The sequence below is a fragment of the Emys orbicularis genome, chromosome 10 (genome assembly GCF_028017835.1).
Source record: "Emys orbicularis isolate rEmyOrb1 chromosome 10, rEmyOrb1.hap1, whole genome shotgun sequence".
Classification (NCBI taxonomy): Eukaryota; Metazoa; Chordata; order Testudines; family Emydidae; genus Emys; species Emys orbicularis.
The window spans coordinates 54829804-54842450 of record NC_088692.1 but is presented as its reverse complement, the minus strand read 5'-3'; the positions used below and the strand labels follow the sequence as shown (position 1 = coordinate 54842450).

The 12647-nt window shown below is 42.1% G+C and overlaps 1 protein-coding gene across 1 annotated transcript; it reads left to right on the top strand.

Annotated features, from left to right (window-relative positions):
• The first annotated feature begins 820 nt into the window (after positions 1-820).
• Positions 821-10513, top strand: DNAJA4 (DnaJ heat shock protein family (Hsp40) member A4). The gene is made up of 8 exons (XM_065412030.1): positions 821-871; positions 1181-1318; positions 5446-5626; positions 7598-7702; positions 8479-8706; positions 8860-9090; positions 9765-9865; positions 9954-10513. Exons 2-8 carry the CDS (start codon positions 1187-1189, stop codon positions 10164-10166), a joined length of 1191 nt encoding a protein of 396 aa, XP_065268102.1. The 5' UTR covers positions 821-871; positions 1181-1186; the 3' UTR covers positions 10167-10513.
• Positions 10514-12647: the final 2134 nt, after the last annotated feature.

The window sequence follows — 12647 nt, the reverse complement described above, 5'->3', positions numbered from 1 at the left end:
GTGTTGTGGACTGAGGGATTAGCAGGACATTGTGGCAATGCAGAGGGCATTGTGATGCTGGAGGATTTTTTTTTCAGGTAGGAGGGCAACCTGGGGTGTCTCAGGGAAGGAAATGTGGAGAGTACTGGGCATGGGTTTGTCAGAAAGAGTCAGTTTCTTCTGATGTGACGAGCAAGGAATATCTCATGGAAGGGTTGCCTTCGGTGTGGAGTGCTTCCTGGAGGTAGGTGGGTGGGTGTGGGGGGTGTAGAGCAGTAGGGCATGTGAGGTGTGTGTGTGTGTGTGTGTAGCAGTAGGGTGTGTGAGGTGTGACAGGAGCATCTTATCTGGGAGGGGTAGGGCAGGTGGAAGGAGGAGGCAGGTGGGGATGTCTCAGGTGGAGGGGAGGCTGGGCTGTCTTGTGGGGAGGACAGCCCTGGAAGTGGCTTAGCAGGGGGTGTGGTGGGCAAGCAAGCAGAAGGGCGTGCTGGGACTGTGTAAGCACCGGAGTGACTCGCGTGGTCAGTCTAGGCTAGGAGGGGCGGAGATGGCCTTGTGGGGGGTTTATCTGGGGAAGGGGGTTGGCTGTGCGGTGTATCGGGGTGGGGGGCGCAGCTAAGTCCCTTTTAGTACCGTGAGCGCCGGTAGTAGCAGCGGTTGCCTAGTAACAGCAGGAGGATCCTGCAAAGCCCGCCCCGGCTCCTCCTACTACAAGGGCTGGGCGGTGATGTCACGCGCGGGAATTCTAGACCGTTCCAGAGCTGTGACATAGGGTGGCGTCATTCCAGAAGGTTCGGCGCTGCCGCTATAAAAGCCGCGGAGCCGGTCGGGCGCTGCGCTACGAACTAGCACTAAATCAGTTGCGTGCGGGGGGCTCGTGAGTGTGATAGCGGTAAGAGCGGCCGGTCCCAGGGGGGAGGCGCGGCGCGGCGCGGATCAGGGATGCCCACAGGGCAGGTCTGCTGGGGGCTGGAAGGATAAGCCGGTGCCTGGCCTGAGGAGCCATTCGCCTCCCGGCCAGCGTCCTGTTTGCCCTAGGCGCCAGCTGCCCGGCCGTCCCCAGCTCGGGGCCAGGCAACGCCGTGCCGGCGTCCGGTCGGGGTGGGGGCTGGTCCCTGGCCGGGCCAGGCAGCGCCGTGTCGGGGGCGCTGGTCCCCGGCCCGCAGCCCCCATTTAACGCTGGTGTCGCTCTCCCGCCCAGGGCACCATGGTGAAGGAGACGGGATACTACGACATCCTGCAGGTGAAGCCCAGCGCCTCCTCGGAGGAGATCAAGCGCGCGTACCGCAAGCTGGCGCTGAAGTATCACCCGGACAAGAACCCCAGCGAGGGCGAGCGGGTACGTGATGATGCGCGCCCGGCTCTGGGCGGGCACGCGTTAGGGCTCCACTTCGGTTCAACGGCCTGCGCCGGGGGCGCCCTGCGACAGGCTGTGAACCCCTCGGCCCCCTGCCCAGTGGCTCTCCGGGCCTCGCAGAGCCGGAGGCGGGGTGTAAAGTCTCACTGATCAGTCTAGGGCCCGGCTAGAGAGACCCTGCTAAGGGGGGGGAGCACCTGGCGCGCGGGGAGGGCTTTGCTTACCCCTGGCTCGCCGGGCGGCCGGAGCCTTGGTGTTGGAGGGTGCTGTCACTTCTGCCCTAGCAGCCAGCGGGGCCAGGGACGGACCCTTCAGCCCGCCGGCTGCAAAGGGACTTGCGTGGCTGCTGGTGTTCCAGCTGGTGAGGCTTTGCAGCATGAGGACTGCCTCCGACGCTGTGTTCAGAAAAGCCAGTTGTAATTAAAAAGCTCTTTTGAAAAATATGTTTCAGTTTCGGCATATAACAAATGCTGCTGTCGGCAAGCTTCTAGGATGGGCAAAACGGTTGTGCTCACATGAAAACTAACTTTATAACCTGGTTCTGCATTTCTACATTAAAACCTTTCCACAGGACCACCTACTTGGCTGTGTCTAGGGCTTTGCCTTGAGTCACATGAATGATGCCAGTTACATTTTAAACAAATGGCTCAACTGTCCAGTATCTTGATGTCTATGGTATCAAAAGAAGAGCAATTAGGAGCAATTGGGTATCAAGACTGTTTGGTCCTTGAAAAGCAAGTTAGTTATATTTAGCCATGTGCAGATGAGTGACCATTGCCCTTGTAAATAGCAGATGCTTTCTGCAAGTGCCAGAATGGATTTGATTTACATCACTAGTCAGGAAGACTCGATTTAATCATGGATTTCTACATAAAAATGCATTCTTGTTGGTTGTTATAACCTTAATACATATTCTTCACAACTCAGAGATAGATGTAGGTTTCATTTTTAGAAGGTACACGCTATACATTTTTAAAGTGATTTATTTGAAAAACTTTTCAGATTAGTTTTACAGCTATATCAGAAAATGAATGGTTGTTTGGTTATTTCATTTACCAAAGGTAATTGAAGCAGATATTTATGAAGTCATTGGGAGGAGAACTATCTCCAGTTCAACATTAATATTTGGAGGATTTTCTTGCCATGCTGTATTAGGAGGAGAACATCACCAAACAGACATTTAAATTGTTTTAGTTAACTAAAACAATAACATCATGTATTCTGGATTTTTTTCTTCAACAGCAAACATAGAGTATTTTAACAAAACAAACAGGAATTTTTGAATTTAGTTAAATATTCAAGTTTTTTAAAGTCAGGGTTGTTTTTGTTAAAATTGTTTTTAACTAAAATAGTTACATGAAATATTTAAAAAAAAATTAAATTGACTATGTCAGCCAGGTCAACATGAGAAACTTAAAATATTGGCAAAATGAACGAGGAGTACCTGTGGCACCTTAGAGACTAACAAATTTATTTGAGCATAAGTTTTTGTGGGCTATAAAACCCACTTCATCGGATGCATGCAGTAGAAAATACAGTAGGAAGATGTATATACACAGAGAACATGAAAAAATGGGTGTTGCCATACTAACTATAACAAGAGTAATCAATTAAGGTAGGCTATTATCAGCAGGAGAAAAAAAACTTTTGTAGTGATCATCAGGTTGGCCCATTTCCAACAGTTAACAAGAAGGTGTGAGTAAGGAGGAGGGGGGATTAGCATGGGGAAATAGTTTTTAATTTATGTAATGACCCATCCACTCCCAGTCTTTATTCAAGCCTAATTTAATGGTGTCCAGTTTGCAAATTAATTCCAATTCTGCAGTTTCTCGTTGGAGTCTGTTTTTGAAGTTTTTTTGTTGGAGTATTGCGACTTTGAGGTCTGTAATTGAGTGACATGGCTAAACCGGACAGTCTCTACGCAAAAGAATAAATGGACACAAATCAGACGTCAAGAATTATAACATTCAAAAACCAGTCAGAGAACACTTCAACCTCCCTTTTCACTCAATTACAGACCTCAAAGTCGCAATACTCCAACAAAAAAAATTCAAAAAAAGACTCCAATGAGAAATTGCAGAATTGGAATCCATGAACAATTGGAACTAATTTACAAAACTTTTCTTAAACATTACATGAATATATTGTCTCATACTGCAGAATTAGAATTTATAATCCTATTCCATGATGAGATATCTTTGAGCTATAATGTCTCTTAATTAAAAAAGATAGTTTTTTTCCTCGAAAAGCATTTTATCAAAAAAATCCGATTTTTTTTTTTAAATCATTGATTTTTATCCACCCTGACAAGTGCAGAGTAAAGGATTATTTAGTTCTGGTTCTCTTCTATTATCTCTGTTCTGTATTTAATGAATGAATGTAGTGTTCTTATTGCAGTAAAGGGTATTCCCGATTAAGCATAATACATTTTCCAGACTCTTTTGAGACTTCTTTTTTTTGCTAATGTCTTTGGAGCATATAATCTCATACGCTTTCATAAACTTTAAGGGGGGGAGGATTGCTATCTCAGCTGTCACAAGCTTGTGGAAGAAGTAGATTGACACCACTGTTGTTCCTACACAGTCTCTTCTGATTTATGGGAATTGTTGGTGCATCCTGTTGCTAAGAAATTCAGTTCATCAGTGTTAGTTCTGCTGTAAACAAGACTCAAATGACTGCTATGAGCACTTTAATCACTGCCATGCAGTGCTAGATGGTATGATACTTAAAACACTGGCAGCTGCTACCAGTATTGCTGTACTACACTACTGTTACAATTGGTGGAGCTGTGCTTGTGATGGCAACAGCAAAAAAAGACAATGGAGATGTGTGACTTAATTGTCCAGAGGGAGCCATGTCAGCTCTCCATGTGGAATTAATTAATTAATTTTTTTGTGGATGGTCAGAAGGAAAGCGCTTTTCTCAATCATCATCTGATAAGATGACAAGAGCAGTGTAGTTACATGCTCAGAAAACTAGCTGTACTCTGAGTAGCAGGCTTATGAATTTAGTGAAGCTTCTGGAAATGGCTTTAACAAAGGGCATAAGTGAAATCAGTATCTCTAGTCTTAAAGAGCAGTGTGCAGAACAAAAATTGAAATAGCAGGGTCTAGCATGTAACTACTGTAATGTGGTCTGCTGTGTCTTCCATTTTTGGAATTTTGCCATTTTATTAATGCATATACCATTGTAATCTAACACCTCTGGCTCCATAGCTATTAAAAACCCTTTCAGGAACAGTGTAGACAGTCATTTATCTAAGAAATTAACCTCGTATCAAAAAGAATGCAAGATTAGCCTCTTTACGTAGGAATGCTAACTGCCTTACAGTGGAGTCTTGGTCAGGGGAAAAGAACTGCAGGTGACATACAGCAGATCATGAGGAACACAGATCATAAAATTCATAGTCAAAAGAACTGACATGAGAGGCAGGTCACTAGAAAAAAGTTTAAAAATGGTTCGTCGTTTTGTCTTCAGCCTGTTGCATAGTAATAGGAGAACTTAAGTCTGGATTCATATAATAAAATCTCCCTTGAAACCAAGGGATATGTCCACTTCTAGACAAGACATAAAACCGACTTTCTGACCACTTAATGTCAATGAAGCACCTCTTTATTTTCTCATTAAAAAAGGGTTGTTAAGCTTAATTTGACCAGAATATTAGGGTTAAATCCTGCAGGTTTAACTGGATATAAAATCCTTCATTGCTGTTGTTGCAGGTCAGTGGTGAGTGAAGTAGTTATCAAAGGCCAGTACTTCAGTCTTCTGTGATAAAACTGTAATGGAAGGAAATAACACCCAAACAGAATGTATAGCTGTAGGTGGCAAACATTTGAGAAGGCTTGATGTGACTTTGTTGTAACATGTATTCACCATCTCTTTGTGCAACATAGAAATCACTTAATATGTGTCGGGGAAAACATTGCAAAAACACAGGTAGTATCTGTACATTTTAACTAACTTTCTGTTGACAGTGCTTTCTGCTACAAAAGGATTACAAGTACTACAGAAAAATCTTGTTGCAGTTCAAATTTTCTTGAGATTCACTTGTAGATTATTCTTGCCAATGGTCATAGTTGCTCAGAGCTTTTCTCTTTCTCTTTTTTTAGTTTAAGCTCATATCCCAGGCTTATGAAGTTCTGTCGGACCCAAAGAAAAGGGACATCTATGACCAGGGTGGGGAGCAGGCTATTAAAGAAGGAGGCTTGGGTGGCAGCAACTTCTCTTCACCCATGGACATCTTTGACATGTTCTTTGGTGGTGGAGGCCGAATGAATAGAGAGAGAAGAGGTACATAGCTCTAAAGAGAAGTTGTAGAAACTTAACATGCACTAGTGCGTAAGACACCTAACTGTGCTGCAGTATTGCTATTTTTATTAAATTGCATCTAGTGTGGATATTGTTAGTAGAAACAGCATAGGTCATGTAAAGTATGAGCTGATCTGTTGATTATAGAAATAATTTTCTAATATGTAGCTGATACCAAAAAAAATCAGTGACATGGCTAGGTTATGTAAGTGGGACATGGATAAGATAGAGGGGAAAGACAATTTAGTGGCTAGAACAGGCATGGGAGTCAGGACCTATTTCTAGGTCTGCAACTGACTTGCTGATACTGTGATACACCTTGGACAAATTGCTTAACAGGGTACTATGAACTTGAAAATAACACTTCAAAGTGTTACATGTAACATCTAACACTACAAACAAAAGATAGGAGGCGGTATGGGGAATAAAATTTTAAAAACTAAGAATTCTTGTGTGCTTTTGATGGCACTTTCTGTATACAGTAACTCCTCACTTAAAGTCGTCCCGGTTAACGTTGTTTCGATGTTAAGTTGCTGATCAATTCGGGAACATGCTTGTTTAAAGTTGTGAAATGCTCCCTTCTAACATCTGTTTGGCAGCCACCTGTTTTGTCCACTGCTTGCAGGAAGAGCCGCCCGTTGCAGCTAGCTGGTGGGTGGTTGGAACCAGGGTGGACCAGCAGCCCCCCATCAGCTCCCCACTCCCCTAAGTTCCCTGTGCAGCAGCTGTCCCTCCCCCCCACTGCCATGTGCTGCTCCTGCCCTCTGCCTTGGAGCTGCTCCCAGAGACTCCTGCTTGCTGTATGGGGGGGAGGGGGGAAAGGAGGGCTAATGTCAGGGTATCTCCCCCTCCTCCCTGCTCCTGCACCCCGCTTACCCCATCTTCCATAGAGCAGGGGGGACACACGAGGGAGGGAGGGAGCTTCTAGGCAGTAGCTGCCATCTCAGGTCTCAGCAAGCTGATTTAATTAACAAGGCAGTGTACTTAAGCCTGGGGTCAGCTACTTAAAGGGGAAATATGCATTTTTCCTCTCACACACAGGGTGTGTGTCTCTGTCTGCCCTCCCTCCTTTCCTGCTGCCTTGTAGAGCGTTGAAAGTTAATCCTTGAGGGCTCAGTCAATTGCTAGTTCATTTAGTAGTAAGGCATTCCCTGGGAAATATCCCACCCTCTGACTCCTCCACCTCAACCAAGCGTCACAATCATCATCACTGTGTACAGTATTAAATTGTTTGTTTAAAACTTATACTGCATGTGTGTGTGTGTATGTATATTCCAGGGTTAGGTTCCAGGGAAATTTTTTTCACCAGGGAAAAGACTAACTCTCTCTCTCTCTAACTATATATAGAGAGTTAGTCTTTTCCCTGGTGAAAAAAATTTCCCTGGAACCTAACCCCCTCGTTTACATTAATTCTTATGGGGAAATTGGATTCGCTTAACATCGTTTCGCTTAAAGTCGCCTTTTTCAGGAACATAACTACAACGTTAAGTGAGGAGTTCCTGTAGTTGGCTTTACTGTCTTTGCCTATCCCCTATTTTTATGGGTTTAGTAATAGGGGAGAGAAATTTTTTTAAATTATGCCACAAACTGATGAGGGAACATGAAGGCAGGTCTAGTATTAAAGTGCTTCTAAATTGACATCATCGCATGTTGACAATGTCACTATAATGTCTTGCTGTCTCAGTTAATCTACAAAATGAGGTTAATAATGGCTGCCTAATTTATGGCCAAATTAAGTTTGCATGTAAGTGGATGCAACTCAATGGAAGCTAACAGGAGTTGTATTTGCTTACACCAGGGTTGAATTTGGCTTTTAAAATTTGTAACGAACAGATTCCTCAGTTAGACTGAACACATACTAACAAGTAGTCTGCTTAGAGACCTTGTAATAAGAAATTGCCATTAATAATGTTGGTATTGGCCTTTAATATTTCTAAACTCTTTTCCTTGAAGGCAAGAATGTTGTGCATCAATTGAGTGTCTCTCTTGAAGACTTGTATAATGGAGTTACAAGGAAGTTGGCACTACAAAAGAATGTAATCTGTGAGAAGTGTAAAGGTATGAACTTCAGTAATGTGGATCATATAAAATTCAGCTTTTTAAAGTACAGACAAAGGGAAAGAAGCACTGAGTGGCTACATGAATCTCTGTAGAGCCCATCATTGTCATGGCACCTAGCCATCAATGAAAGGGTCTGAAAACCTTTTTTACACTATACTTACCCACGAATAAGGCCATTCCTTTCAAATAAAACTGTGGCCTTATTGTATAATAGTGAACAGAACCTAGATTTCTTAGTTCCCTAAGGAGCGAGCAATAATAAAATTAAGATACAGGATGTTAAGATGGTCACTAATATAGAACATCAAACAACCAACCATGTATGTTCTTAAAATCTTTTTATATGTCCATTAAACATCATATGCTTACATAATTGTCTGGTCTTGTTGACTAGCATAAATCTTGAAGTGTTAAGACACTAGACAGTTATGTAAAATTCTAGCAGGCAGCTTTGTTTTAGAATGCTGCTGGAATGCCAAATGGCTACATTTCCAAGACATGATAGATATGCTGATCATTCATTGAAAATTGCTAAAATGTGAAGGGAGGGTGAAATGAAGTGTGCGCAATTGGGAATGTGCCAAATGTGTCTGTTTTAACATGCAGTAACACTTGAAAGGGGGGATGGGGAGGGAGAGTGTGAACTAAATTCAGAATGTGAATTTGGTAATTCTAATGCTTAGAACTAGGGTTCAAGCAATCTTATTCCAGAATAGTATTGAATGAACAGCTTTCCCATAGGTGTTGACCTTAGATTTTCTTTCTGCCTCAAGGATATGGTGGAAAGAAAGGAGCAATAGAAAAATGCCCCATGTGCAAAGGAAGAGGAATGCAGGTTCTTGTTCAGCAGATTGGACCTGGCATGGTACAGCAAATTCAAACTATGTGCTCAGAATGCAAAGGCCAAGGTGAACGAATAAACCCAAAGGACAGATGTGACAACTGCAATGGATGTAAAGTTGTCAGAGAGAAAAAGATCATAGAAGTTCACATGGATAAAGGTAAGAATACTTAAAATAGTAGCTCAATCTCAAATTTAGTGTAAATCTTTGAAGTATACAGGTTTGTCCCAGAAATTGAGTTGTGTTAAAGTTCTAATGAGCTCTTAAATCATGTTACAATATAAGCCTATTAATTTAAATTACCTTTTATAGGTATGAAAGATGGGCAAAAGTTGGTATTTCATGGAGAAGGTGATCAGGAACCTGACCTGGAACCTGGTGATGTTATAATTGTACTGGATCAGAAGGATCATAGTGTCTTTCAGAGGCGAGGACATGATTTAATTATGAAAATGAAAATTCACCTCTCTGAGTCTTTATGTGGCTTCAAAAGGACCATTGAAACACTGGATAATAGAGTCCTTATTGTAACTTCTAGACCAGGTAGGCTTTCAGAGTTATGCTTTTTCTTTTAGAAATTGCTTGTTAGTTGGCAAAAGTCACACTTCACTGTTTAAGGTTCCACTGAATTTGTTACAGGAATGGGATTTTAGAAATCAGTCAACCCTGATTTGATTGAGTTACTTCTGTTACAGTTCTTGCTCCCATTCTATTTCAAACTCCAACTTGTTGGCTTCCTTTATTACAGGTGGAGCAGATAGCACTGCCTGTAGGTGAGGTTGCTTGACACTTTCCAGTATAAGATCCTGGTTTTGATTGCTTTATAATTTTGCCAAAACTAAAATGGGAGTCAAACATTTATGAAGTTAAAAATTGGAGTGAAGAACCAGGAAGCTCCTGAGTCCATGTGGAGCTAAAACACTTTCTGCAAGAAAATCCCAGAAAGGGAAACCAACTAAAACTCTCCCCCTTGGATTTTCACCTACTGTTCTTTAAGGGTTACTTTTAAGATTGGAGAACAGACTTCATTTTTTTCATTACACTTTGCGTACAGTCAGCTGTCCCTTGTGTTTTGTATGGGCTTTCACAGCAATGGTGAAGAGAAATTCATAAACCCAGGATTGTTTCCTGTTACAAAGCTTTTGCTTTTATGGCTGTAAACCCAAATGTAAAGATACCAAAATGTATACTGATTCCAGATCCCTCTTTGTGGGCAGGTGAAGTGATAAAGCATGGTGACCTAAAATGTATCCTTAATGAAGGGATGCCTATCTACAAGTCTCCACTGGACAAAGGTTATTTAATTATACAGTTTATGGTAAGTTCACTGCTTCTTATTCACCTTCATATTTAATGGAATATTTAAGGCAAGGAATTACTTACAGGGAAAACATTTTTATTTGTAGGTCATGTTTCCAGAGCATCAGTGGCTTCCCAGGGAGAAACTGCCTATATTGGAAGCTTTGCTTCCTCCACGAGACGAAGTCATGATTACAGAGGACATGGATCAGGTAGAACTTACAGAGTTTGATCCAAAAGAGCAAACTTGCCGTAATAGTAGAGAAGTATATGAAGAAGATGAAGGCCCCAGAACAGGAGTGCAATGCCAGACCTCTTAAAATGAAATGGAATGGACGAGTCATCTGGAATGTAAATTTTCACAATGAAAACTGCATGGCTTTAATAGCCACTACCTCTTTTTTTGTCTTCAGCAAATTGAGTTGCTGTGTTGCCCATATGTTTGTAACCAATTCATATTTAAGTATTCATAGTCTTTATATGTAACTTAGCATTTTCTAGTTATGCAGCTGAGAAAATTGATAGTGCATATCTAAGTTGCTATAAAGGTCCACAGCTTTAGTGAAGTACCACTCAAGAAGCAGAGTGACTTCAACAGTACTGTTTATGTAAGACTCTTGCAATACCAGCTTAGTGTCTTATGTAAATATTTTTTCATATGGTAAAGTTAGTTTGTTTCCTACAATAAAAACATCTTCGGTCCAAGCAGAAATCTATCTGAAAAGTACAATCTTATGCTCCTTTCATCATTATGCCTGTTATAAGAGTCTATAAATGTTTGTTTCGTATGCCAGCCCAGAACCAAATGTTGAGCTGAGGCTGTCTTTGTCCAGCAGCCAATCTCAGAACTAAGTCTCTCCCTCTGTTGCTATGCAGTTCAGGCTAGAGCTTTAAGGTTTAGTTTAAATAAGCCATTAGACAGTTTAGTATAATACTATTTTTCTACCTCCTCAGCAATTTCCAGAAGTATAATGGATTCTGGGCAAACATACTGCTACACAAAACAAGCTTTTCATTAATCATTTACTTGAGCACCAGATTGGTCTGCCTGTCTTACCACCTACCATAAGTATGGTTGAGTAGCAAAAACTCAAATAGGATAAGGCATAGTATGTCTAAAAGTTAGTCTACTAGGAAAAGCTTTTTACTAATATAATTCCTTGTGATGAATACACTTAGTCTGGTAAGTGATGTCAGTTTAGCTGAAACACTTTACAAAGTGATGAGCTAAATTGGAAAAAAGAGTACTTCCACCAGAATAAGTACCCACAGGGGGCATTATAGCCAGAACTCAGCTTTCTCTTTTCCACAAACCAAGTACAAGACCCTACTTCCTCCACTCTCCTGCCTCAAACAGTGAGTCGAGGCCCTGAGACATCCCCCAATCCCCTCTGTAATTCACAGTACCTTTAGAGGGAGTGGAGAAATTAGGTTTATCTGTTACTTGCACTAACAGGCCAAGGGAACTTAGGTGCTGTATTTTCAATAGGTACCTATTTTTTTTCTCCCTATACTGTCAAATTTACTCTTCCACCTTAAGATCTGTTCTCTTCTTCCTTTAGTCTGTAGAGTAAGTATAGTAGCCTGCCTGGCATAGTAGTGATCTCTTTAGATTTTATTCCAGCACCAAGTTAAAATAATAACTAACTGTAAAATGTTAGTGTTACTGTGCCAGCCTCAGGTAGCAGATGTTTCCCTATCCTGTGTTTTAGGTCCTTCCTTAGCTCAGTGACACTCAAAGCTAGGACTGGTTCCGATTACAGCAGCCTATAGTAAAGTAGTAGTTTTCTGAAGGGGGAATCATATCAAAAATCCCTATTCAGAATCCCTTGGTTCTAAAAGCCCAGACTGTATTCAGATTAAATGCACAGGGGCTATCAGCACTTGTCAGTTATATTTCTAGAAGTAGTAGAGACTGTTCATACTCACTGTAACTACAATTCATTAGCAGTTTGTAGCCACATGAGAGCTCTATTGTCTAAATGAGTGCTACTGCTGAATGGAAAAGTGGATGCTTCCTGTAGCTGAGCTTTTCAAATTTCATTGATGTGCAGTAGTAAATTAACAGCAATGTGCAGGGCCTCATACATAATTTTACAAGCACAGAATGACACCAGTCAGGCTTAAGTTCAAAGTAGCTAGCTGTTTTTATTTATGCAGCTGATAGGGCTTGTTGTGTTTTTAGTACTATACAGCTCGGTCCAAGGGTATTTGTATAGAGAATTAGCAAAACCTGAGGTGGCACTAGAGGTCACCATACAGCTGCTGTTTACATAAAAGCATGTGGCCAGTGATGAGCTGCCAAAATTTTAACAAACTGTTCCCTATAAAAAGTTCTGATTTAAGGGATGTTCCACAGTATGTATTTTTTGTACCAATAGGGTTACCATACGTACATATTTTCCTGGGAGGCGATTTAAGACCCAAAAAGCCTGACATGTCTGGGAAAATACGGATGTATGTTAACTCTACCTAAAGTTCTTTTTTAAAAAGATGGGCCTGATCTAGAAATGAGCTCCGTTTCACATGTGTGGGTCCCCATCACTCTCTGGGGATGTGCTAGGGTGACCAGATGTCCCGATTTTTGGGTCTTATATAGGCTCCTATTACCCCCCCATGTATGCACATGTGCGGGTCCCAGCTTTTCCCTGCCCCCTTTATTGAAGCAGGTGTTTAGGGTTACTGCCCTGGGAACTGCAGGGCACCAGTGGACATGGGGCCGGCTGCAGACAGGGGTGTGGAGCAGGGCTAGCTCGAGGCAGGGGGTGCGGGGCTGACTGCGGGCAGGGCAGGGGGTGTGG

Coding starts and splice junctions, on each gene's coding strand:
- DNAJA4 (XM_065412030.1), top strand. CDS start 1,187: ATGGTGAAGGAGACGGGATACTACGACATCCTGCAGGTGAAGCCCAGC. Junction 5,627..7,597: donor AATGAATAGAGAGAGAAGAG/GTACATAGCTCT, acceptor TTTTCCTTGAAG/GCAAGAATGTTGTGCATCAA. Junction 7,703..8,478: donor AATCTGTGAGAAGTGTAAAG/GTATGAACTTCA, acceptor TTCTGCCTCAAG/GATATGGTGGAAAGAAAGGA.